At 37.1% G+C, this 24,527-nt stretch overlaps 1 protein-coding gene and 1 long non-coding RNA gene across 9 annotated transcripts in view; both read left to right on the forward strand.

Annotated features, from left to right (window-relative positions):
- TOP6BL (TOP6B like initiator of meiotic double strand breaks) overlaps positions 1 to 24,527 on the forward strand; it is a 100,146-nt gene that overhangs the window by 37,285 nt on the left and 38,334 nt on the right. For all 8 annotated transcript variants that reach the window (XM_082478241.1, XM_082478242.1, XM_082478248.1 and 5 more), the window contains 4 exons: positions 13,512 to 13,621; positions 21,027 to 21,110; positions 22,292 to 22,347; positions 23,413 to 23,484. In XM_082478241.1, the coding sequence (XP_082334367.1) occupies positions 13,512 to 13,621; positions 21,027 to 21,110; positions 22,292 to 22,347; positions 23,413 to 23,484 (322 nt within the window). The remainder of the gene's footprint in view (positions 1 to 13,511; positions 13,622 to 21,026; positions 21,111 to 22,291; positions 22,348 to 23,412; positions 23,485 to 24,527) is intronic.
- On the forward strand, positions 34 to 7,624 carry LOC309668441. The gene is made up of 2 exons (XR_014268236.1): positions 34 to 716; positions 6,607 to 7,624. It is a non-coding gene; the product is annotated as an uncharacterized lncRNA (long non-coding RNA).

Genomic DNA, 24,527 nt, shown 5'->3' on the forward strand with positions numbered 1-24,527 from the left:
TTGAGATCTACTCTTTTAGCAACTTTCAAATATGTGATAGAAAAAAGGTAGTTGCCGTGCTGTACATTATACTCCTGTGACTTATTTATTTTATAACTAAATCCTTTGACATAATCTCATTGGCCTTTGATAACTTCCTTGCTTTCTGGCCCAACAAGATACCCATCTCATCTTGTACAGTTCTACTTTAGGCCCAGAATCAGCCATTTCTCCTTTTTAGTGAGCACTGGTATTTAGAGAACACATTCTGAGTACCAGGAGTGTTTGTTGCTTCTAAGTTTTAATGACCATTTTAACAGGTGTGAGGTGGTATCTCATTGTGGTTTTGACTTGCATCTCCCTGATGATTAGTGATGTTGAGCATTTTTTCATGTACCTGTCTGTCATCTGTATGCCTTTTTTTGGAAAATGTCTATTCAGATCCTCTGCCTTGTTTTTAATTGGGTTGTTTGTCTGCTATTGAGTTGTATGATTTCTTTATATTTTTTGGTTATTAGCTCCTTATCAGATATATGATTTGCAGATTTTTTCTTCCTTTTCATTTTGTTGATGGTTTCCTTTGCTGTGAAGAAGCTTTTTAGTTTGATGTAGGTTCCACTTATTTATTTTTACTTTTGTTGCCTTTGCTTTCAGTGTCAAGTTAAAAATATCATCGCCAAACCCCATGTCAAGGAGGTTACCACTTATGTTTTCTTCTAGGAGTTTTATGGTTTCAGGTCTTTTTTTTTTTTTTTTCTGAAACATTTATATTAACATATTTCCATACATATTTCCATACAAATACAAATATAAGATTTTTAGAAATTTCATGTAATGTCTGAAACATTTATATTAACATATTTCCATACAAATACAAATATAAGATTTTTAGAAATTTCATGTAATGTCTGAAAATTTATATTAACATATTTCCATCCATATTTCCATACAAATACAAATATAAGATTTTTAGAAATTTCATGTAATGTCTGAAACATTTATATTAACATATTTCCATATAAATAACCCAATGAAAGTTTAGTATTAGTTGTTTTGTTTGTTTGTTTGTTTATACTGCAGGTTCTTATTAGGCATCAATTTTATACACATCAGTGTATACATGTCAATCCCAATCACCCAATTCAGCACACCACCATCCCCACCCCACTGCAGTTTTCCCCCCTTGGTGTCCATATGTTCATTCTCTACATCTGTGTCTCAACTTCTGCCCTGCAAACTGGCTCAACTGTACCATTTTTCTAGGTTCCACATACATGCGTTAATATACAATGTTTGTTTTTCTCTTTCTGACTTACTTCACTCTGTATGACAGTCTCTAGATCCATCCACGTCTCAACAAATGACTCAATTTCGTTCCTTTTTATGGCTGAGTAATATTCCATTGTATATATGTACCACATCTTCTTTATCCATTCGTCTGTTGATGGGCCTTTAGGTTGCTTCCATGACCTGGCTATTGTAAATAGTGCTGCAATGAACATTCGGGTGCATGTGTCTTTTTTTTTTTTTTTTTTTGTACACATCAGTGTATACATGTCAATCCCAATCGCCCAATTCAGCACACCACCATCCCCACCTCACCGCAGTTTTCCCCCCTTGGTGTCCATATGTCCATTCTCTACATCTGTGTCTCAACTTCTGCCCTGCAAACTGGCTCATCTGTACCATTTTTCTAGGTTCCATATACATGCATTAATATATGATATTTGTTTTTCTCTTTCTGACTTACTTCACTCTGTATGACAGTCTCTAGATCCATCCACGTCTCAACAAATGACTCAATTTCGTTCCTTTTTATGGCTGAGTAATATTCCATTGTATATATGTACCACATCTTCTTTATCCATTCGTCTGTTGAGGGGCATTTAGGTTGCTTCCATGACCTGGCTATTGTAAATAGTGCTGCAATGAACATTCGGGTGCATGTGTCTTTTTGAATTACGGTTTTCTCTGGGTATATGCCCAGTAGTGGGATTGCTGGGTCATATGGTAATTCTATTTTCAGTTTTTTAAGGAACCTCCATATTGTTCTCCATAGTGGCTGTATCAATTTACATTCCCACCAACAGTGCAAGAGGGTTCCCTTTTCTCCACACCCTCTCCAGCATTTGTTGTTTGTAGATTTTCTGATGATGCCCATTCTAACAGGAGTGAGGTGATATCTCATTGTAGTTTTGATTTGCATTTCTCTAATAATTAGTGATGTTGAGCATCTTTTCATGTGCTTTGTGGCCGTCTGTATGTCTTCTTTGGAGAAATGTCTATTTAGGTCTTCTGCCCATTTTTGGATTGGGGTGTTTGTTTCTTTGATATTGAGCTGAATGAGCTGTTTATATATTTTGGAGATTAATCCTTTGTCCGTTGATTCATTTGCAAATATTTTCTCCCATTCTGAGGGTTGTCTTTTCGTCTTGTTTATGGTTTCCTTTGCTGTGCAAAAGCTTTGAAGTTTCATTAGGTCCCACTTGTTTATTTTTGTTTTTATTTCCATTACTCTAGGAGGTGGATCAAAAAAGATCTTGCTGTGATTTATGTCAAAGAGTGTTCTTCCTATGTTTTCCTCTAAGAGTTTTATAGTGTCCAGTCTTATATTTAGGTCTCTAATCCATTTTGAGTTTATTTTTGTGTATGGTGTTAGGGAGTATTCTAATTTCATTCTTTTACATGCAGCTGTCCAGTTTTCCCAGCACCACTTATTGAAGAGACTGTCTTTTCTCCATTGTATATCTTTGCCTCCTTTGTCATAGATTAGTTGACCATAGGTGTGTGGGTTAATCTCTGGGCTTTCTATCTTGTTCCATTGATCTATGTTTCTGTTTTTGTGCCAGTACCATATTGTCTTGATTACTGTAGCTTTGTAGTATAGTCTGAAGTCAGGGAGTCTGATTCCTCCAGCTCCATTTTTTTCCCTCAAGACTGCTTTGGCTATTCGGGGTCTTTTGTGTCTCCATACAAATATTAAGATGATTTGTTCTAGCTCCGTAAAAAATGCCGTTGGTAATTTGATAGGGATTGCATTGAATCTGTAGATTGCTTTGGGTAGTATACTCATTTTCACAATGTTGATTCTTCCAATCCAAGAACATGGTATATCTCTCCATCTGTTGGTATCATTTTAATTTCTTTCATGAGTGTCTTATAGTTTTCTGCATACAGGTCTTTTGTCTCCCTAGGTAGGTTTATTCCTAGGTATTTTATTCTTTTTGTTGCAGTGGTAAATGGGAGTGTTTCCATAATTTCTCTTTCAGATTTTTCATCATTAGTGTATAGGAATGCAAGAGATTTCTGTGCATTAATTTTGTATCCTGCAACTTTACCATATTCATTAATTAGCTCTAGCAGTTTTCTGGTGGCAGTTTTAGGATTCTCTATGTATAGTATCATGTCATCCGCAAACAGTGACAGTTTTACTTCCTCTTTTCCAATTTGTATTCCTTTTATTTCTTTTTCTTCTCTGACTGCCGTGGCTAGGACTTCCAGAACTGTGTTGAATAATAGTGGTGAGAGTGGACATCCTTGTCTCGTTCCTGATCTTAGAGGAAATGCTTTCAGTTTTTCACCATTGAGAATGATGTTTGCTGTGGGTTTGTCATATATGGCCTTTATTATGTTGAGGTAGGTTCCCTTTATGCCCACTTTCTGGAGAGTTTTTATCAGAAATGGGTGTTGAATTTTGTCAAAAGCTTTTTCTGCATCTATTGAGATGATCATATGGTTTTTATTGTTCAATTTGTTAATATGGTGTATCACATTGATTGATTTGCGTATATTGAAGAATCCTTGCATCCCTGGGATAAATCCCACTTGATCGTGGTGTATGATCCTTTTAATGTGTTGTTGGATTCTGTTTGCTAGTATTTTGTTGAGGATTTTTGCATCTATAGTCATCAGTGATATTGGTCTGTAATTTTCTTTTTTTGTAGTGTCTTTGTCTGGTTTTGGTATCAGGGTGATGGTGGCCTCATAGAATGAGTTTGGGAGTGTTCCTTCCTCTGCAATTTTTTGGAAGAGTTTGAGAAGGATGGGTGTTAGCTCTTCTCTAAATGTTTGATAGAATTCACCTGTGAAGCCATCTGGTCCTGGACTTTTGTTTGTTGGAAGATTTTTAATCACAGTTTCAATTTCATTACTTGTGATTGGTCTGTTCATATTTTCTGTTTCTTCCTGGTTCAGTCTTGGAAGGTTATACCTTTCTAAAAATTTGTCCATTTCTTCCAGGTTGTCCATTTTATTGGCATAAAGTTGCTTGTAGTAGTCTCTTAGGATGCTTTGTATTTCTGCAGTGTCTGTTGTAACTTCTCCTTTTTCATTTCTGATTTTATTGATTTGAGTCCTCTCCCTCTTTTTCTTGATGAGTCTGGCTAATGGCTTATCAATTTTGTTTATCTTCTCAAAGAACCAACTTTTAGTTTTATTGATCTTTGCTATTGTTTTCTTTGTTTCTATTTCATTTATTTCTTCTCTGATCTTTATGATTTCTTTCCTTCTGCTAACTTTGGGTTTTGTTTGTTCTTCTTTCTCTAGTTTCTTTAGGTGTAAGGTTAGATTGTTTACTTGAGATTTTTCTTGTTTCTTTAGGTAGGCTTGTATAGCTATAAACTTCCCTCTTAGAACCGCTTTTGCTGCATCCCATAGGTTTTGGGTCGTCGTGTTTTCATTGTCATTTGTCTCTAAGTATTTTTTGATTTCCTCTTTGATTTCTTCAGTGATCTCTTGGTTATTTAGTAACGTATTGTTTAGCCTCCATGTGTTTGTCTTTTTTACGTTTTTTTCCCTGTAATTCATTTCTAATCTCATAGCATTGTGGTCAGAAAAGATGCTTGGTATGATTTCAATTTTCTTAAATTTACTGAGGCTTGATTTGTGACCCAAGATGTGATCTATCCTGGAGAATGTTCCGTGCGCACTTGAGAAGAACGTGTAATCTGCTGTTTTTGGATGGAATGTCCTATATATATCAATTAAATCTATCTGGTCTATTGTGTCATTTAAAGCTTCTGTTTCCTTATTTATTTTCATTTTGGATGATCTGTCCATTGGTGTAAGTGAAGTGTTAAAGTCCCCCACTATTATTGTGTTACTGTTGATTTCCTCTTTTATAGCTGTTAGCAGTTGCCTTATGTATTGAGGTGCTCCTATGTTGGGTGCATATATATTTATAATTGTTATATCTTCTTCTTGGATTGATCCCTGGATCATTATGTAGTGTCCTTCCTTGTCTCTTGTAACATTCTTTATTTTAAAGTCTATTTTATCTGATATGAGTATAGCTACTCCAGCTTTCTTTTGATTTCCATTTGCATGGAATATCTTTTTCCATCCCCTCACTTTCAGTCTGTATGTGTCCCTAGGTCTAAAGTGGGTCTCTTGTAGACAGCATATATATGGGTCTTGTTTTCTTATCCATTCAGCCAGTCTATGTCTTTTGGTTGGGGCGTTTAATCCATTCACGTTTAAGGTAATTATCGATATGTATGTTCCTATGACCATTTTTTAAATTGTTTTGGGTTTGTTTTTGTAGGTCCTTTTCTTCTCTTGTGTTTCCCACTTAGAGAAGTTCCTTTAGCATTTGTTGTAGAGCTGGTTTGGTGGTGCTGAATTCTCTTAGCTTTTGCTTGTCTGTAAAACTTTTGATTTCTCCATCAAATCTAAATGAGATCCTTGCCGGGTAGAGTAATCTTGGTTGTAGGTTCTTCCCTTTCATCACTTTAAGTATATCATGCCACTCCCTTCTGGCTTGCAGAGTTTCTGCTGAGAAATCAGCTGTTAACCTTATGGGAGTTCCCTTGTATGTTATTTGTCGTTTTTCCCTTGCTGCTTTCAATAATTTTTCTTTGTCTTTAATTTTTGCCAGTTTGATTACTATGTGTCTCGGCGTGTTTCTCCTTGGGTTTATTCTGTATGGGACTCTCTGCGCTTCCTGGACTTGGGTGGCTATTTCCTTTCCCATGTTAGGGAAGTTTTCGACTATAATCTCTTCAAATATTTTCTCTGGTCCTTTCTCTCTCTCTTCTCCTTCTGGGACCCCTATAATGCGATTGTTGTTGCGTTTAATGTTGTCCCAGAGGTCTCTTAGGCTGTCTTCATTTCTTTTTCATTCTTTTTTCTTTAGTCTGTTCCGCAGCAGTGAATTCCACCATTCTGTCTTCCAGGTCACTTATCCATTCTTCTGCCTCAGTTATTCTGCTATTGATTCCTTCTAGTGTAGTTTTCATTTCAGTTATTGTATTGGTCATCTCTGTTTGTTTGTTCTTTAATTCTTCTAGGTCTTTGTTAATCATTTCTTGCATCTTCTCAATCTTTGCCTCCATTCTTATTCCGAGGTCCTGGATCATCTTCACTATCATTATTCTGAATTCTTTTTCTGGAAGGTTGCCTATCTCCACTTCATTTAGTTGTTTTTCTGGGGTTTTTTCTTGTTCCTTCATCTGGTACATAGCCCTCTGCGTTTTCATCTTCTCTATCTTTCTGTAACTGTGGTTTTTGGTCCACAGGCTGCAGGATTGTAGATTTTCTTGCTTCTGTTGTCTGCTCTCTGGTGGTTGAGGCTATCTAAGAGGCTTGATGGGAGGCTCTGGTGGTGGGTAGAGCTGACTCTGGTTTCAGGTCTTATAGTCAAGTTTTTAATCTATTTTGAGTTAATTTTTGTGTATGGTGTAGGATAGTGGTCTAGTTTCATCCTTTTGCAGAGTATTTACATTTTTAATTTGAAAATAATTTTTGATTTATAGAAGAGTTGTAAAAACAGTACACAGAGTTCTTATATACTGTTCACCCAGATTCCTCTGCAGTTAATGTTTTAAATAACTGTAGTACAATTATCAAAACTAAGAAATTAACATTGGCAAAATACTACTAACTAAACTACAGACTTAAGATTTTATCAGTTTTTGTACTCATGTTGTTTTTCGATTCCTGGATCCATTCCAGGATCTCACTTTGCATTTAGTTGTCATGTGTTACTAATCACTTTCCATCTGTGACAGTTCCTCAGTCTTTCTTTTTCTTTCATAACCTTGACATTTTTGAAGTGTACTTGTCAGGTATTTTGTAGGATGTCCTTCAATGTGAACTTGTTTGATGTTTTCTTACATTAGATTGAGGTTATACATTGCCAGAAAGAATACCACAGAGATGATGTGTCCTTTTCAGTGCATCATATCAAGGAATTGAAGATGTTATGTCTTATTGTTGGTAATATTAAACTTGATCACTTGATTAAGGTGTTATCGGTCAGATTTTTCCAAGTAGAGTTACTCTTTGTAATTTTTAAATATTTGGGGGAAATACAATGAGATTATGCAAGCATCCTATTTCTCCTTAAACTTCCATCTGCTAATTTAGCATTGGTGGGTCTTGCCTGGAGCAATTATTACTGTGGTGTTATCATGATTTAATACATCCTCATTCCTTCTACATTTATTTATTGGAATTTATCTGTAAGGAAGACCTGCCCCTTCTTCACCTTTAATTCAATTATTTATATGAGGATGAATTTGTGAATATTTATTATATTTGGGGGGTGTTACAACTTAATACTATTTTGAATATTTTTAGGTGTTATAATTACTGCTTTACAATGTTATTATTTTTGTTTAAACTGTTAGTTGTATTTTAAGAAAAATGCAAGAAGAAAAAAATAGTATTTTATATTTATCTACTTATTTATTATTTCTGATGCTTCATTTCTTCCTGTATATCTGGGTTTCCATATTAAGCCTAAAGAACATCCCTAGCATTTCTTGTAGTGCAGGTCTTCTAGCAACAACATCTTTTGTTTACCTAAAAATGTCTTTGTCTTACGCTCATTTTAAGAGGATATTTCACTGGATTTGAAATTCTAGTTTGATAGTTTTTTCCTTTCAGCATTTTAAAGATGTCATTCATTGTTTTCTGGCCTCCATTGTTTCTTAGAAGTCAGCTGTAATTCATATTATAGTTCCTCTATGTGTAATATGTGCTTTTCCTCTACCTTCTTTCAAGATATTCTCTTTATCGTTTTTTTTTTTGTCATTTTGACTATTATGTGCCTATGTGTGATTTTCTTTTTATTTATTCCGTACTGAGGTTTGCTGAGCTTTTCACATCTTATTAATTTTCATCAAATTTTAGAAAATTTTGTCCATGATTTCATATTTTTCCTGTCCCATTCTCACTGTCTTTTCCTTCTGCGACTCCCATTACACATATTTTTGACTAGTTGATATTGTCCTGAAGTTTTCTAAGATTCTATTCATTTTTCTTCAGCCCTTTTTTCTCTGCTTTCCAGATTGGATAATTTTTGTTCTTTGCCTTCAATAATTTCACTGACTTTTCTGTCATCTCAATATTATTATTCTGTCATCTACTATTAAACCTATCTAGTGAATTCTTAATTTCAGTTATTGAACTTTTCAGTTATAGAATTTACATTTGGTTTTTTTTTGTTTTTTTTTAACAGTGTACATATTTCTCTGCTGGTATTCCCTATCAGTTCACTCATTTAAACCACAATTTAAGCCTTTGAACATATTTGTAATATATGCTTTAAAACCTTTCCTAAATGTAACATCTGTAACAGGCTTGGTTTTTATTGATTGCTTTTTTGTATGAGTTATATTTTCCTTTTTCTTTGCATGTCTATTAAATATTTATTTTCTACTGGGTAATGTGATCATATTCTATATTCTGTTCTACCTCTGAAGAGTGTTGATTTTTGTTCTAGCAGGCAGTTCTAGCAAGCTAATCACCTTAACCTTGTGTAGGCTTTTAAAATACATTTTAAAGGGTAGATCTATAGAAAGACAAGTCATTTTCAAACCCCTCTAACTTGATACCACTCAACCTCCAACTGTATCTTCTCTGTGAATTTTGTTGAGACTTGGTTTTAGGCTTTTTTAGGGTGGATCAGACCTTCTTCTTGAATGTGTTTTTTACTACTAAAATATTACCTTTTTGCCCTCTCAACTGGACACCATCAGTTTTATCAAGTTCTCTCCATTCTGGCTGGCCCTGAAGGCCAACATTTCCCACCATTGCTTCACCACTAATTTCTTGTTCCATTTTCAACTCCATTGCAACTGCTCTCTGGGAAATCTTATATTGTCTCACCTCTGTATGCATAGCCCAGCCCTTGGCCAAGGGCTCATGGGGAGCTTCCATACAGACTTTTGGTACCCACTTCTGCACAGCTCCCTCCTCTCCAGTGCCCTGCCTTGTAGATTCCAGGTACTTTCACAACCCTGAGCTCTATTCCCTGTCTCCTCAGCTTAATGGAACCACTGTGCTCTGCTTGGGCTCCAGCTCTGTCCTCCATGGGCAGGAAAATTTCCCCAGGCAGACATTCAGGGCAATCATAGGGGTCATGTCATGAGTTTCCCTTCTCTCAAGGATCACAGCTTGTGCTGTTTATTGTTCAATGCCTGAAAACAATTGCCTAATATATTTTATTCAGTTTTATAGTAGTTTTTGGTGGGAGGGCTTATTTGGTACCAGTTATTTCATCACTGCAAGAAGGAGAAGTCCCAATATATCGTTTTGATGTATGTTCACATTGCCACAAGATTGAAATTTTTCTATCTACTTTTTCTTTAACAGTTGAAGAGCTATGTCAATAAGTAGTTTGATATTGATATTATATCATTCTTTCCCCCTTATCTCCACCCCATCTCAGCAAAAAGGTGCAAATGTAAACTCATTTTCAAAGATCATGCTGGTTTATTTAGTAGTTCTTTCAGCAAGGGCTTAAGGAATATAAACATATTAAGTTTCTCATTCTTTAATGGTAGTTTGGTTCTCTTAAAAGTCCAGAGTCAAAGTGAATTTTCTTCAGATCTTTGAAGGTAGTACTCATTTATCCTCTGGCATCTAGCATTGTTGATGAGAAGTCTAACTCATGTTTCTTTTGGCTAATTTGATTCTCTTTTGTAGCTTTTAGGGTTTTCTCTTTATCCTTGTTATTCTGGGTTTCATTGTGATGTGTTTAGCTGTGTGGCTCAGTCATTCTTTATTCTGAATTTTTTTAATTTTAATTTTTTTAGTGTTTTTGTCTTTTAGAAATCTGTTCTTAATGTCTTTTATCTTTTCCTTCTTTTAATTGATATATAATTCACATGTCATAAAATATACCATTTTAAAGCATATAATTCAGTGGTTTTAAGTATATTCACAAAGTTGTACAACTATCATCACTATTTATAACATTACATTTTCATCACCTGCAAAAGAAACCCTGTACCCATTAGCAGTCACTCCCCTTACCCCTACCCCCTGTCCTTTGGCAAACACTAATCTACTTTCTGTCTTTATGGATTTGCCTGTTCTAGACATTTCATATAAACAAAATAATACACTATGTGGCCTTTTGTGTCTGGCTTCTTTCACTAAGCATAATGTTTCCAAGATTCATTTATGTTAGTATGTAGCATGTAACAGTACTTCATTTCTTTCTGTGGCTGAATAATATTCCATATTTTGTTAATCTGTTCATCATTTGTTGGACATTTGGGTTGTTTCCACTTTTTCCTACTATGAATCATGCTTCTATGGACATTCAAGTACTACCTTTTCTTTTAAATATGCTCTTTTACAGTGTATAATGTACCATCCATAGGGTTTTCATTTCAAACACTGTATCTTCAATTTCTAAGATTTCTAATAGGGTTTTTGGCTGTTACTTTCTGTTTAATTGATGGCAGTGTATTCTTGTTTCATGGCTTCTTTTTATATTTGAGGGTATAAAATACAGAGCACTTATTTTTAAAGTTCTTTATAGATTGTTTTATTAACTCTATTTCCTCAGGTGTACATTTTGTTGGTTGATATGTGTCCTATTTTTCATGGTATTGGTCTTCATTGGTTGGTAATTTTTAGTTAAGAGCTAATTGTCCATGACCCTTTTGTCCTGAACACATCCTGCATTGACAGCCTTCCAGTAGGAGGTTCTCTGGGTTGCTGAGCCCTAATCTGCAGGGCACATATCTTGGATTAAACTTTGCTTGAGTGGAAAGATAAAAGGCTCTTGTATCTTAATAGAATATATAGTTCTGAGTCTTATCCGTACTTATATTACATGGCTCTAAGGCCCTCATCCTGCATCACTGATGCTGCTACTAGCATCACTTGGCTTTTAACCAGCCCTCAGGTAGGCAGGTGGCATACCTTTGGCTTTTGTTCATGTTTTGGTCCCTTGCTTATACCTCCTATGTGTGGCCTCTGTGGCTCTTGCTCTTAAACCTGTTGGTGTTGCAATTTTTTTTTTTCCATTCCATGCCTCAAACATGGGGCCTCTTTGGTCCTTACTTACCATTGTGGATTCTCTCTCTCTTTTTCCTTTCTGAAGATTAGGGAAGAATACCTCTCTATTTCTGGTCTATAAAGGTTTCTCTTTTCTTTTTTTCTCACTATGACTGTGTTTTGTTTTGTTTTAATTTTTTTTTTTTTTTAATAAGAATGTGTCTGGATTTTACAAGTCTCACGTTTTATAGCAGGAACCCTGATGAAGCCTGTATTTTTTTTTTTTAAACTAAGTATTTCCGCTTACTTTTTTTTTTTTTTAAACTTTGGGTTTATTTTATTTATTTATTTATTTATTTATGGCTGTGTTGGGTCTTCGTTTCTATGCAAGGGCTTTCTCTAATTGTGGCAAGTGGGGGCCACTCTTCATCGCGGTGCACGGGCCTCTCATTATCGCGGCCTCTCTTGTTGCGGAGCACAGGCTCCAGACGCGCAGGCTCAGTAGTTGTGGCTCACGGGCCTAGTTCTCCACGGCATGTGGGATCTTCCCAGACCAGGGCTCGAACCCGTGTCCCCTGCATTGGCAGGCAGACTCTCAACCACTGCGCCACCAGGGAAGCCCCGTTTTAATTTTTATTCATTCATTTATTTATTTATTTGGCTGTGCCACGCGGCATGTGGGATCCTAGTTCCCCGACCAGGGATCAAACCCACACCTCCTCCATTGGAAACGTGGAGTCTTAACCACTGGACCACCAGGGAAGTCTCTATGACTATGTTTTATTAAAATTTAAAAATACTTGTTTTATCATTTTATGTGTTTGAATGGGAAGATGAAATTTCAACATATGCTTGACTTATCTTGAAATAGAAGGCTTTTTATTTAGTTCTGTTGTTTCACCTTTTCACGTTTAACTCTAGTCAATCCATCTGGATTTTTTTTTTTTTTCCTTTGGTGTATGGAGTGAGTTAATTGAAATTAATTTCCCCCAAATAACTACTCATTTAAAAAAAATCGTTATTAAGATTTCTAGAGAATACCAAGTTATTGACAAAACTTTTTCTCATGTATCTACATGTTTTCCCTATTTTTCACTGTATTACTACTTTATAGGATTGAGGAACAATTTTTTCTTATTTCACAGACAGGTAGTTGAATCACAGAAAAAAGGGGGTCACCTTAGGTCAGAAAGTCAGTCAGTGGTAAAACTGAAGATTGATGTAAGTCGTCCTGGTTTAGTGCCAACTTCATTAAACTTCAGTGTAGCATAACCTTGCTGCCATATTATCTCAAGCTTTGTGACTGAATTATATTTGAAAAACAAACTAATGGCAAGAAAAATATTGCCCATTAAGATTGATAGCTAGAACTTGATCTTCTTTGAGATGGTTAAAGCTTTATTAGATATATGGTATGAATGTTTTAGAAGAAAGTTGTGCTATTATTTTAGGATATATGTTATTGTTATTAAAATTTTTAAGTTGAATTCTTGTATAATATCAACATTGTCAACCTCATTTATAAGGTAGAACGTTCAGAGACTGAGATATATATTTTTATTCATATTTAGTTCTCCATTATAATACTACTATAGAGGGGAAATAAGGGATGGCATTTTATAAAATGGGAGATTTGGGGTATTTTCCCTTTATAATATTAGTGCCAGGGTACAGAAAGAAAGAAGGATGGTGCATACTTTGAGGTTCTATTTGTTGATGATGATCCAGGACTCACTGATGCTTTGTGTAAAGAGTTCTGAATCAACATATGTAAATATACAACGTGGTTAATTGACAATTAAATTAGCAAGAGTTTGCTTTTCTTTGTTAAAGACTACCTCTTAAAGGACAATACTGTATTAGGTAAATGCCTGAGAGGGTCATTCTTGAATTTTTCTGTTTTAAGTTCTAAATTAGCTCACTTACTGGATTTGTGTTATTAAATAATGAATTGATTTATTAAAAAATATAAGAATATCAGTTAGAGCTATCAACTCTGAAGATTTGTGGCATTGGATATGACCTTGTGGAAATTAAGTGAAAATACAAATTGATTTAGCAAATTTTCAATTTGTGTAAAATTGAAAACATGTGATTAAATGTCTTATCCCCATAAAGTAATTATAAATGTTTAAACAACTTGCTGATGCATAGCCATCTCCAGTCATATTTAAAATTTTGCAGATAATCTTTTCATCAGGGAAGAGACTTCTTGGCTCATCAGTTTAATAACTCCAGAAACTTTGGTGCTTATGCAAACTGCTTGTTCTATTCTGCCACCATCTCTTCTCACACAGGAATACAGTCTATACTGCCTGGACTCTCTGCAGAGCTGAGCTGGACTTCAGAGGAAGCCAGCTATTCTCAGGACGTGTCAGGGGTAACACCCTTCCAGATGATTTTTGAGGCAAGTTTTGCTGTGGTTCTATAAATTAATGATGTTTTGATTCTTATTTTTCTACAAATGTAATAACAGGAAAGAAAAGCCTAGGTCCGTTATAGTTCAAAGTTGAAATGAAATAAGGCATTGGTCCCCAAACTTCCGTGTGCCGATTTTAAATCACCTGGGAGCTTTCAAAATAGTGATGTTTGTGTCCCACTTCAAGAGGTTGTGATTTAATTGGTCTAGGGTGCTGGATTAGTCTGCTTAGGCTGCCATTAAAAAAAAATACCACAGATTGGGTGGCGTAAACAACAGAAACTTATTTTCTCATACCTCTGGAGGCTAGAAGTCCAAGATCAAGATATCTTGTCACTGTTCACATGACCTTTCCTCTGTATGTATGTGGAGAGAGAGCCTTCTGGTGTCTTTTCCTCTTCTTACAAGGACACCAGTCCTATCAGATTAGGGCGCCCCCCTTATGACCTCATTTAACCTTAATGACATCCTTAAGGCCCTGTCTCCAAATATAGTCACATGGAGGCTAGGGCTGCAACAGATGAATTTTGGGGGACACAATCCAGTCCATAGGAGGTGTGGCCTGGGCTTTGGAATATTTTTAAAATCCCAGATGATTCCTAATGGGCAGGTAAATTTGAGAACCACTGAAATAAACCATTATTTGAATTTGGATCTCCTGAAAAAGAAAATAAAAATGGATTCCCAGTGCAGATCCTATTTAGATACATTTTTATTAGGTTGGTTTAAAGATCTTTATTGATTTATTTGTAGCCCAGATTTATGAGAGTGACAATTGAGTTCTCCATTCCCTTTAACAATTCTCTGATCCCCTATCTTGCCTTCCTTTGAACTGGTGGAGACAAAGACTTAGAGTACTTTAAACGTTCTCCCAAAAAGCACTTGGGAGGCCTTTCTCCATGTTGGAACAATTATATCCTTCTTCTAAGAGGAAATGAGTATGGTATCGGGACAAAAGATATCCGTGGCTGTGCCATATCTTGTTTAGGGGAACGAAGGGTAAACAATCTGGAGCAATTAATGGTTAGTCAGCTCTAAAACTATTAATGTCGAGTAGCAATAAAAAAGCTGATTTCAGTGAGCCAAGGAAAGTAGTTCTAGAAAAGGAAATCATGTGTTTTAGCCAGTCTGAACAAACAATGGTAATTCTTATACCTAACATATATATTATTTAAGCCTCCTGACAACTCTATGAAATGGATAGGACAAGGATTATCATCACCCCATTTTACAGATACAAGAAAACTGAAATTCAGAGAATTTGACTGACTTTCCCAAGGTCATACCAAAGTTAAGGACAGAATTAGAATCTGAACCAAAGTCTTACTCATATTGATCAGTGCTGTTTCAATATTCATTCATTCACTCAGAAACCTGTGTTTGTTCACGACAGCTTCACTGTGCTAGACAGAGTCCCAAGACATGTTACTTGATCCCAAGGAACTTGGAATCTAAAGGAAAAGATAGATAAGTAAACAAATAATTACAATGCAGTGTAATATATATCATGATAGAGGTAAGCACTGATGCTGAGGTAGCCTAGAGGAAGGGTACCTAACCCAATGGGAAGTTGTCAAGGTCTAGAGGTCTTTGATGAGATTGAAAACAGATTTACTAGGTATAAGAAGTTCAGAGACTTGAAAGAACAAAAATTTGTCATCAGAGTGATAAAGTTTCTTTCTTTTTTTGTTTTGTTTTTTGTTTTTCCTTATTGCAAGAACAGTGTTTCCCTCAGGAAAATCAAAGTGTGCATTTAGAGTACAGATAATTGACTTAATCAAGGTAGCCACTATTAACATCTTGCCGCATATTTTTTCACATAAGAGTGGGACATTTTAGTTTAAGCCTTCCAGAGCAATACAGTTCCAATCTATGGCCATGGAAGTAGGTGGCTGGAAATGAGTGGAGGTCAAGGTCGTTGGAGTTGTGGAGGTCAGAGAATTATGAGACCAAATTGTTGCTTAGACTGGTCATCTGTTTGTATGTGGAAGTCAGCCAAGATGATGGCAGGACTTAGAGTACAGAGGAGAACTGTGAGCTTATAGAGTACAGAGGAGAACTGTGAGCTTAGTGCCCAGTAATCAGTTGGTGATAGGTGGGGAGGGGTAAGAGTAGTATAACCTAAGAGGAACAAGGATTTCCTGAAAGCATTTGCTCTATTACATCTCATTGTCTCTGATACTGTGCAGCTATTTAAAATATTTTTAAAATAAATTTATTTATTTATTTATTATTTATTTTGGGCTGCGTTGGGTCTTCGTTGCTGCGTGTGGGCTTTCTCTAGTTGCAGGGGCTACTCTTTGTTGCGGTGCACAGGCTTCTCATTGCGTTGGCTTCTCTTGTTGCGGAGCATGGGCTCTAGGCGCACGGGCTTCAGTAGTTGTGTTTTTCGGGCTCAGTAGTTGTGGCTCACAGGCTCTAGAGCGCAGGCTCAGTAGTTGTGGCGCACGGGCTTAGTTGCTCCGCGGCATGTGGGATCTTCCCGGACCAGGGCTCGCCCTGTGTCCCCTGCATTGGCAGGCGGATTCTTAACCACTGCGCCACCAGGGAAGTCCCTATTTAAAAGATTTTTGAATGAAGAGAAAAAGGGGAGGTTGTGAAAGATTTCATCATACACGTATATCTCAACTGGGAAGAAGGGTCAAGTGGCAAGGTTTATAGCAAAGGCTAGTGAATGGAGACCTCCATGAAAATGCGGTAATAAATGATCCACTGCTTTGGGCATGTGAAGAGAGCTAATTCCAGGGAAGACTGAGGAAAACTTCATTTAAGAGAGATGCTGGTTTTGTGTTTATGCTCAGTCAGTCCTGCATCTTGGAGTCCATTAGGCTGGATAACATGTCCTTCCAAAAACAATTTGATTTTGCAAGATCCTCTTGACGGATTTATCCATTTTTATATTTATCTTTACCATGATACAAAATGATAAAATGGGTAGAGATATACATATATACATACAAACCTATCTATCTATCTTTGTATTTCTCTATTTCTCAATTATCTATCGTCTATCTACTTACCTATTTAAGCAAAGAGAGAGAGAGACAGAGACAATGACTTTCTTTTAGAAAGTCATATAGAGCCCATAACCACATAAGTTCATGTTTGAAAATATAAAACAGCTCCCATATTCTATGATATGATTAGACTTGTATTTAAAGGCTGAAACATGTGATTCAATAGTAGTTTCTGCTGCCCAGGGCTGGCAGCATATGTTTTTTCCTAACAACACATAAGTAAATTCACTAATTCTGAAGGTATGTCAGGCCTGGGGTACTGGGTTTCTAACACCCAACTGTAAAAGGCTGTAAAAGACTGTGTAGTGTCTCTTTCTTTCTTTTTCTTTCTTTCTTTCTTTCTTTCTTCCTTCCTTCCTTCCTTCCTTCCTTCCTTCCTTCCTTCCTTCCTTCCTTCCTTCCCTCCCTCCTTCCTTCTCTTTCTTTCTTTCTTTCTTCCTTCCTTCCTTCCTTCCCTCCTTCCTTTTCTTTCTTTCTTTCTTTCTCTCTCTCTCTCTCTTTCTTTTTCTTTCTTTCTATCTTTCTTTCTTTCTTTCTTTCTTTCTTTCTTTCTTTCTTTCTTTCTTTCTTTCTTTCTTTCTTTCTTTCTTTCTTTCTTTCTTTCTTTCTTTCTTTCTTTCTTTCCTTCCTCCTTCCTTCCTTCCTTCCTGTCTTTCTTTCTCTCTTTCTTTCTTTCTTTCTCTCTCTTTCTTTCTCTCTCTCTCTCTCTCTCTCTCAATAATTTATGAGTGGATCTTAAAAGGAGCTATTTGCTTTGTGTTAAGTATCCTCCGCTGACCTGACATTATGTCACTTTATCTTCTCAGTCTGGATTAGGTGCCAATCGTTCTTGTGTATTTCTTTAGCATCTCTTATATATTTAAATCATAAAGCTTCTTCCCATTGTCATATAAATTATTTATTTTGTCTTTCTCTTCTACTTATGTGTAAACTCTTCAAATTCAGAGATTGTTTTTATTTATCTCTGTAAGCCTAAGTACATGATAAGCGACATTAAGTGTTTTATCAGTGAATAAATACACATACATGTTCAGTAGTCATGTGTAAGCATTGCCCATCAGGCTTCATAAAAAATAATGATAGATTACGTAGTATCTGATTCAGATAGCTATGTGTACAGAAAATGAACATTCTTGGAGAGGCAGCATTTCATAGTGAAATGTGGGCTCTGGAGTCAGATCTAGGTTTGGATCCCAGTTCTGCCACTTAATTAGCTATGTGTGACCTTGGAAAAATTAATTCGCTTATTTAGTCATTATCCTCATCCATAAAGTGGGGATATTTCCTACTTGTATATAAACTGCTTGGCATGTAGCAGGTGTTCAGTAAATGGTAGTTCCCATCCTTACTAATTGTAGACCCTCTCTGGTAGCTGCTCAAGGAACTTTCACTTACTTGGTTGCCTTACTTCTAGATATAATTAAGCCCTTTCTGTGATATACCCTATAATCACTAAAGTTACAAAAGTTTGAAACTGTTCCAAGAAGTTGTTTTGGAAGTGTTAAGTATAGGAAATGCTTTAAATAGAGACCATTGCTTTTCTACTATTTGAACATTTTATAATAAAAAATTTTAAAAGAAGGATGTGACTATGGTATGTATGCTGCAATTACTGTTTAACTACTGCTGTTTACATGTGTGAATAATCCTAGATTTGTTTCCAGAATTTTCTAATAATCCCCATCCATTTTTCTAATACTTTCAAATATTTTTATAGTAGTTTTTCTAATTATCCCCACCCATTGCACAGTTCTTTTTAAAAAAATTTTTTTTTAATTTATTATTTATTTATTTATTTTTGGCTGTGTTGGGTCTTCGTTTCTGTGTGAGGGCTCTCTCCAGCTGCGGCGAGTGGGGGCCACTCCTCATCACGGTGCGTGGGCCTCTCACCATCGCGGCCTCTCGTTGCGGAGCACAGGCTCCAGACGCGCAGGCTCAGCAGCCGTGGCTCACGGGCCCAGCTGCTCCGCGGCATGTGGGATCCTCCCAGACCAGGGCTCGAACCCGTGTCCCCTGCATCGGCAGGCAGACTCTCAACCACTACGCCACCAGGGAAGCCCCTTTTTTTTTTTTTTAAACGACAATAATCATTTATTATGTCTCACAATTTCTGTGGGTCAGGAATTGGGGCGCTAAATTGTGGTTCAGGGTCTCCCATAAAGTTGCAGGCAGATGTCAGCTGGGGCTGCCATTGCACAGTTCTTGATCTCTTTTTCAGTGTACTTATAAAAAGTATTATAATAGTTTATTCTTCTTTATTAGATATTTACATGTTTCTTTATTGTGTTATGAGATTTTGGGGTCTGGGACCTTTTTTCTCCTTTAATATACACCTAGTACATGGCTCTGTGTTTTCTGAGCCACTAATAAGAACTTACTGGTTGGACTTCCCTGCTGGTGCAGTGGTTAAGAATCCGCCTGCCAGTGCAGGGGACATGGGTTTGAGCCCTGATCTGGGAAGATCCCACATGCCGCAGAGCAACTAAGCCCATGCGCCACAACTACTGAGCCTGCGCACCTAGAGCCCGTGCTCCTCAACAAGAGAAGCCACCGCAATAAGAAGCCCGCACACCACAATGAAGAGTAGCCCCTGCTCGCTGCAACTAGAGAAAGCCCGCGCGCAGCAGTGAAGACCCAACGCAGCCAAAAATAAAAAATTATATAAATAAATAAATTTATTAAAAAAAGAAAAGAAAAAGAACTTACTGATTTCTGACTCTATTTCTTCTTCACTGACTTCTCCATTTTTTCGGAGACGCATTTTAACTTCGGTTTTAGGGACACTATATTAAATATAGTATAGGAAAGTGGTTAATACTAAAGCTTTGGAGCGAGATCAGGCACACCTTAGGAAAGTTGTTTAACCTCTTTGAAATTCATTTTTTTTTATCCATAAAATGTAGGTTATATGTACCTAATAGGGTTTCTGTGAGGGGTAAATGAGGTAATATAAGTAAAATATTTAGTACCATTCCTGGAATAGAGAAAGCTGTCATTAAGTGATAAATCTTATTATATTTGTATGGAGGTATCAGGGTATATTGGAAAGAGCATGGACAATTGTTGTTAGATAGACTTAGGGTCAAATTCTGGCTCTATTACTGAACATCTTAGGCAAGCTGCATAACTTCTCTGAGCCTCATTTTTTTTTTTTTTTTTTTTTTTTTGCCGCGCTGCAGGGCTTGCAGGGCCTGCAGGGATCTTATTTCCCCGGCCAGGGATTGAACATGCGCCCTTGGCAGTGAAAGCTCGGAGTCCTAACCCCTGGACCTCCATGGAATTCTGAGCCTAATTTTTTTTTTTTTTTAATTAAGTAATTTGTTATTATTATTTTTTTGGCTGTGTTGGGTCTTCGTTTCTGTGCGAGGGCTTTCTCTAGTTGCGGCGAGCTGGGGGCCACTCTTCATCGCGGTGCGTGGGCCTCTCACTATCGCGGCCTCTCTTGCTGCGGAGCACAGGCTCCAGACGCGCAGGCTCAGTAGTTGTGGCTCACGGGCCTAGTTGCTCCGTGGCATGTGGGATCTTCCCAGACCAGGGCTCGAACCCGTGTCCCCTGCATTGGCAGGCAGACTCTCAACCACTGCGCCACCAGGGAAGCCCCTGAGCCTCATTTTTTTTAATCTATAAAGAGGGGATTGTAATACCTGACTTGAGGATTGTTGTAGATATAGCACCTGCACATTGCTTGCCACATAGTAGGCATTCATCAAGTGGTGTCTATTATTGTTACCATGTCTAACATATATTTTCAGATTATTCTTTGGTCCTTAAAACAGTTTTGTGAGGTTGAAAGGCTAAGTTTTATGCCTGTTTTGCAGATTAGGAAATAAGGTCCAGAGAAGTTAAGTGATTTTTTTTCATGATTACTGAAGTAATTTTTATAGAGCCAGTATTAGAACACAGGTCTTCTGACTTTTGAGCTTTCTGCTTTACAGCTTTTCCTTAAATATAAATGTTTGGATGAATGGATTAAGGTTTAAAAATAGGTCCTTTTTAGTGCCTGCTCCTTTGACTCCACTCAGATTCTTAATACAGATTGACCCGCATTAGAATAGTAAAGATAGAGTTACTCTTCTCAGCTCCAATCTAAATTACTTTTAAATTTGTTCCAAAAGGTGGTTTTGAGATTGTGGGTTTTACTCCGGTATTTGTTGACGTCTCCTGAAGTTTCATGAAATAGGTACCTTAGCCCAAGAAGTGATGGCTATTAGATTACCTTTGGTGTTCAGTTTTCAGACCCAAAGATGTTTCCCCTTGGATGTCTGAAAAGCTTTCTGAGGTGTAGTTACTTTTATAAGAAGAAATACCATAATTTAATTCACTTGTGCTCTTGGGTTTGTGTATGTGCGGTGGATGTTTTTGTTATGTTGTTACAGGTTCATGAAAAGCCCAGAACTTTGATGACAGATAGCCTGGTTATAAAGAATTTTTTACGCAAAGTCATCACTGTGCTCCCCAAGGTAAGCTGTTCTTTTGCACAGTAACGATTCTCTTGTTTAAGTCATATGTTTTTAAAAGACCTCTACTCTGTAGGGCATGGAAGGATCTGATTGGTCCTCTTTCTTTTAATTACAATGATTAAAAGTTTTAATATTGAATTGATTTGGTTCCTGTATCCCTAAGGCAGGCTTGATGTTGGTCATGTGACATAGTTGAGAGCCCTTGGATATAGAGAGAACTTTCTTTTGGGTTCTTATTTTCACTGCCTTACTGTTTTATTGTATCACTTTGGATACCTCGTTTCCCTCTTCTGTGCTTCATTTTTCTTTTAAACCTGGATGATAAACTTTGCTGATTATCTCCTTTTTTTCTAAAGTGACTATAAGAGCAACTAAGGAAATTTTGATAAAATACTTTGAACTCTGGAAAGCTAAAGTTTTTATTATTACCTGTAGTTTGATATGTTCATAAAGTTGCACACAAGTATGCTATATAACTTCCCCTTTTTTTCTTGCACGTTTCCTACTTTTTCTGTCTTAAGCAGGATTCAGTACTTAATTGTTTGCCAGTCATTCTTCCAAGTGCTCTCCACGTACTCACTCATTCAACCCTGCCAATACCCCTTGTGAAGTAGGTTTTATCATCATCATTCCCATTTTATAGCCAAGGAAATATGGTACAGAGGTTAAATCACTTGCAGGGCCAAGATTTGCAATGAGGCAGTCTGGCTCTAGAGTGCCTTATTACCCATTATATTATATAGAAAGAAAAATAGAGGTTGAAGGTATAAAATAATTAGAACAGTGAAGTAAATTGGAAGGAGGACATAAGAGATGGGGACAGGGGAAGAAAAAACGAAGAAAAAAGCATGGAATATTCCATGTATGAAAACAATGGAAACAATAGAGAGAAAAATTGATAATTAATTTAAGAAGGGGAGAAGAGATACATTAGGAGAACAGCAGAGGATAAAAGGGTAGTATTTCCTCATAATTTGTGACTACTTGGAATTGTAATGTAGAACTCAGTGTATTTAAGATGCAGAATTTGAACACAGACAAGTGTTAAGTATGTTTAGGGAAAGTGCAATGGAAAAAAAAAAGGTGATACAAAGAATATCTTCTCCTTTAGGAATTGAGTATGGAAATTTTTAATCCCTATTCTGGTTCATGTTAAATATCGCACCCCATTTATTTTGCAGATTAGATTTAATTTTAGTGTAAAGGTGAATGGAATCCTCTCCATGGAGATCTTTGGGTAAGTCCTTAATCCATGGCTTAAGTTTATGCAGTGGCTCTACAATTTTTCTCAGTCATTATTGTCCTATTTCCAGTGGGTTCACAGTTTGATTTCTTGACTCGAAGTCACTTTGAAACTAATTTTCTGAGACCCCGCCCCCCACATTTTCTTATTCTAGATTAGTTCTTTTTTAAATAAATTTATTTATTTTACTTTTGGCTGCGTTGGGTCTTTGTTGCTGCGTGCAGGCTTTCTCTAGTTGTGGTGAGTGGGGGCTACTCTTCGTTGCGGTGCGCAGGCTTCTCATTGCAGTGGCTTCTCTTGTTGAGGAGCACGGGCTCTAGGCGCCTGGGCTTCAGTAGTTGTGGCACACGAGCTCAGTAGTTGTGGCTCGCGGGCTCTGGCGCTCAGGCTCAGTAGTTGTGGAGCACAGGCCTAGTTGCTCTGCGGCACGTGGGATCTTCCTGGACCAGGGCTCGAACCCGTGTCCCCTGCATTGGCAGGAGGACTCCCAACCACTGCGCCACCAGGGAAGCCCTCTAGATTAGTTTTTTTTTTTTTTTTTTTTTTTTTTTTTTTTTTTAATTTATTTTTTTTTATTTTATGGCTGTGTTGGGTCTTCGTTTCTGTGCGAGGGCTTTCTCTAGTTGTGGCAAGCGGGGGCCACTCTTCATCACGGTGCGCGGGCCTCTCACTATCACGGCCTCTCTTGTTGCGGAGCACAGGCTCCAGATGCGCAGGCTCAGTAATTGTGGCTCACGGGCCCAGTTGCTCCGTGGCATGTGGGATCTTCCCAGACCAGGGCTCCAACCCGTGTCCCCTGCATTGGCAGGCGGATTCTCAACCACTGCGCCACCAGGGAAGCCCTCTAGATTAGTTTTTAATGAGTAAGTAGATTAAACCTTTCATGACTTTCCCTTTCACTAAAATGAGAAAACTTAAAAATAGACCTTTTCCCCTTGGTTAATTGGTTACTAAATTTCAGTAATCTCTGGGGTTGGTACTCATGGGCCAAAATTTGTACGAGGCAGAGATTGGCTTTAGAATCTTTGAGATATGGCTTAGTTTTTCTTTGCTTTGCAGGGCAGAGAATGAACCTACTTTGAACCTGTCAAATGGAATTGCTCTTGTCGTAAACTATCAGCATTATGTGAGGTGAAGGGGAAAGCATTGTTGTCCCTCTCCATGTTTTACTCTCTTACTATGAGTATGAATGTGGGCAGAAATTGAAAATGGTCTCAGTTGTCAATTCTTAGTGCCAAGTGTCAGATTCTCTGTAAGAAAATTGAAAGTAAAAATTTTAAGCTATCTGTATTGAGAACTATTATTATTCCTGGCTCCTTGAATATATTCTAATTGACCTGAGGACATGCATGTTCCTTCTCCTCTCCATGCCTTAATTTCTTCTGTAAATGAAACAAAACAAACCCTGCTAACTCCAATCCCATTTAGACATGAGAAGAGAGGAATGACTTTAAAGATTACTTGAACTCTTGGCTAGAGAGATACTATGACTGCAAAGGAATTCTTTGTATATTATTGCTTGTGTATTAACATTTTGCATAGGTTTAGAAATCATCTTTCTTCCCACCTCTACCTTTTTCAGACTGCAAAAAAATCCATTGGAGGAGGTGGAAAATAAATGGAATAGGACCCTGGGCTTTGCTTTCCTGTACTATCCAATTACCACAGAACCCAAAGGACATGAATTATAGCAAGAAAATGCCTAACTTATGTTTAAGTCCAACTAATCTATTCTTTATTCAATAGTTTCTGCCTCCACTTATATGCCCTGAATCAACACTGGTAGTCATAGGATCTTAAGGCTTGAAGAGACTGCCTATGGTTTTTCAGTCTGTTTTCTTTTGACCAAAATTACCTCTCAGATTAGACTATGTTTTATTCTTTAATATCTGCAGGACACAAAACCCCCACCCCACATCTTTCTTTAGTAATCTTCTAGCATCATACAATCCCTACAGGCAGACAGCTTGCTATCATAGATTTACTGAAAGAGTTTAAGCCTCTAAGCCAATGTTTGTGGACATATTTCCCTGGGTGACCTGATTAGTTTAGAGAAAGGGGGAAAGGTTCATTAACATTTCTTTTCTGTTTAGAAAAGAGCTGTTGGAAAGTAAGCAAATACCAAATTTCACTAGATTCTTTCTAGGAGAGAAAGATGTCCCAATTTTTTCTCA

This window comes from Balaenoptera physalus (genome assembly GCF_965194825.1).
Source record: "Balaenoptera physalus genome assembly, chromosome: 10".
Classification (NCBI taxonomy): Eukaryota; Metazoa; Chordata; class Mammalia; order Artiodactyla; family Balaenopteridae; genus Balaenoptera; species Balaenoptera physalus.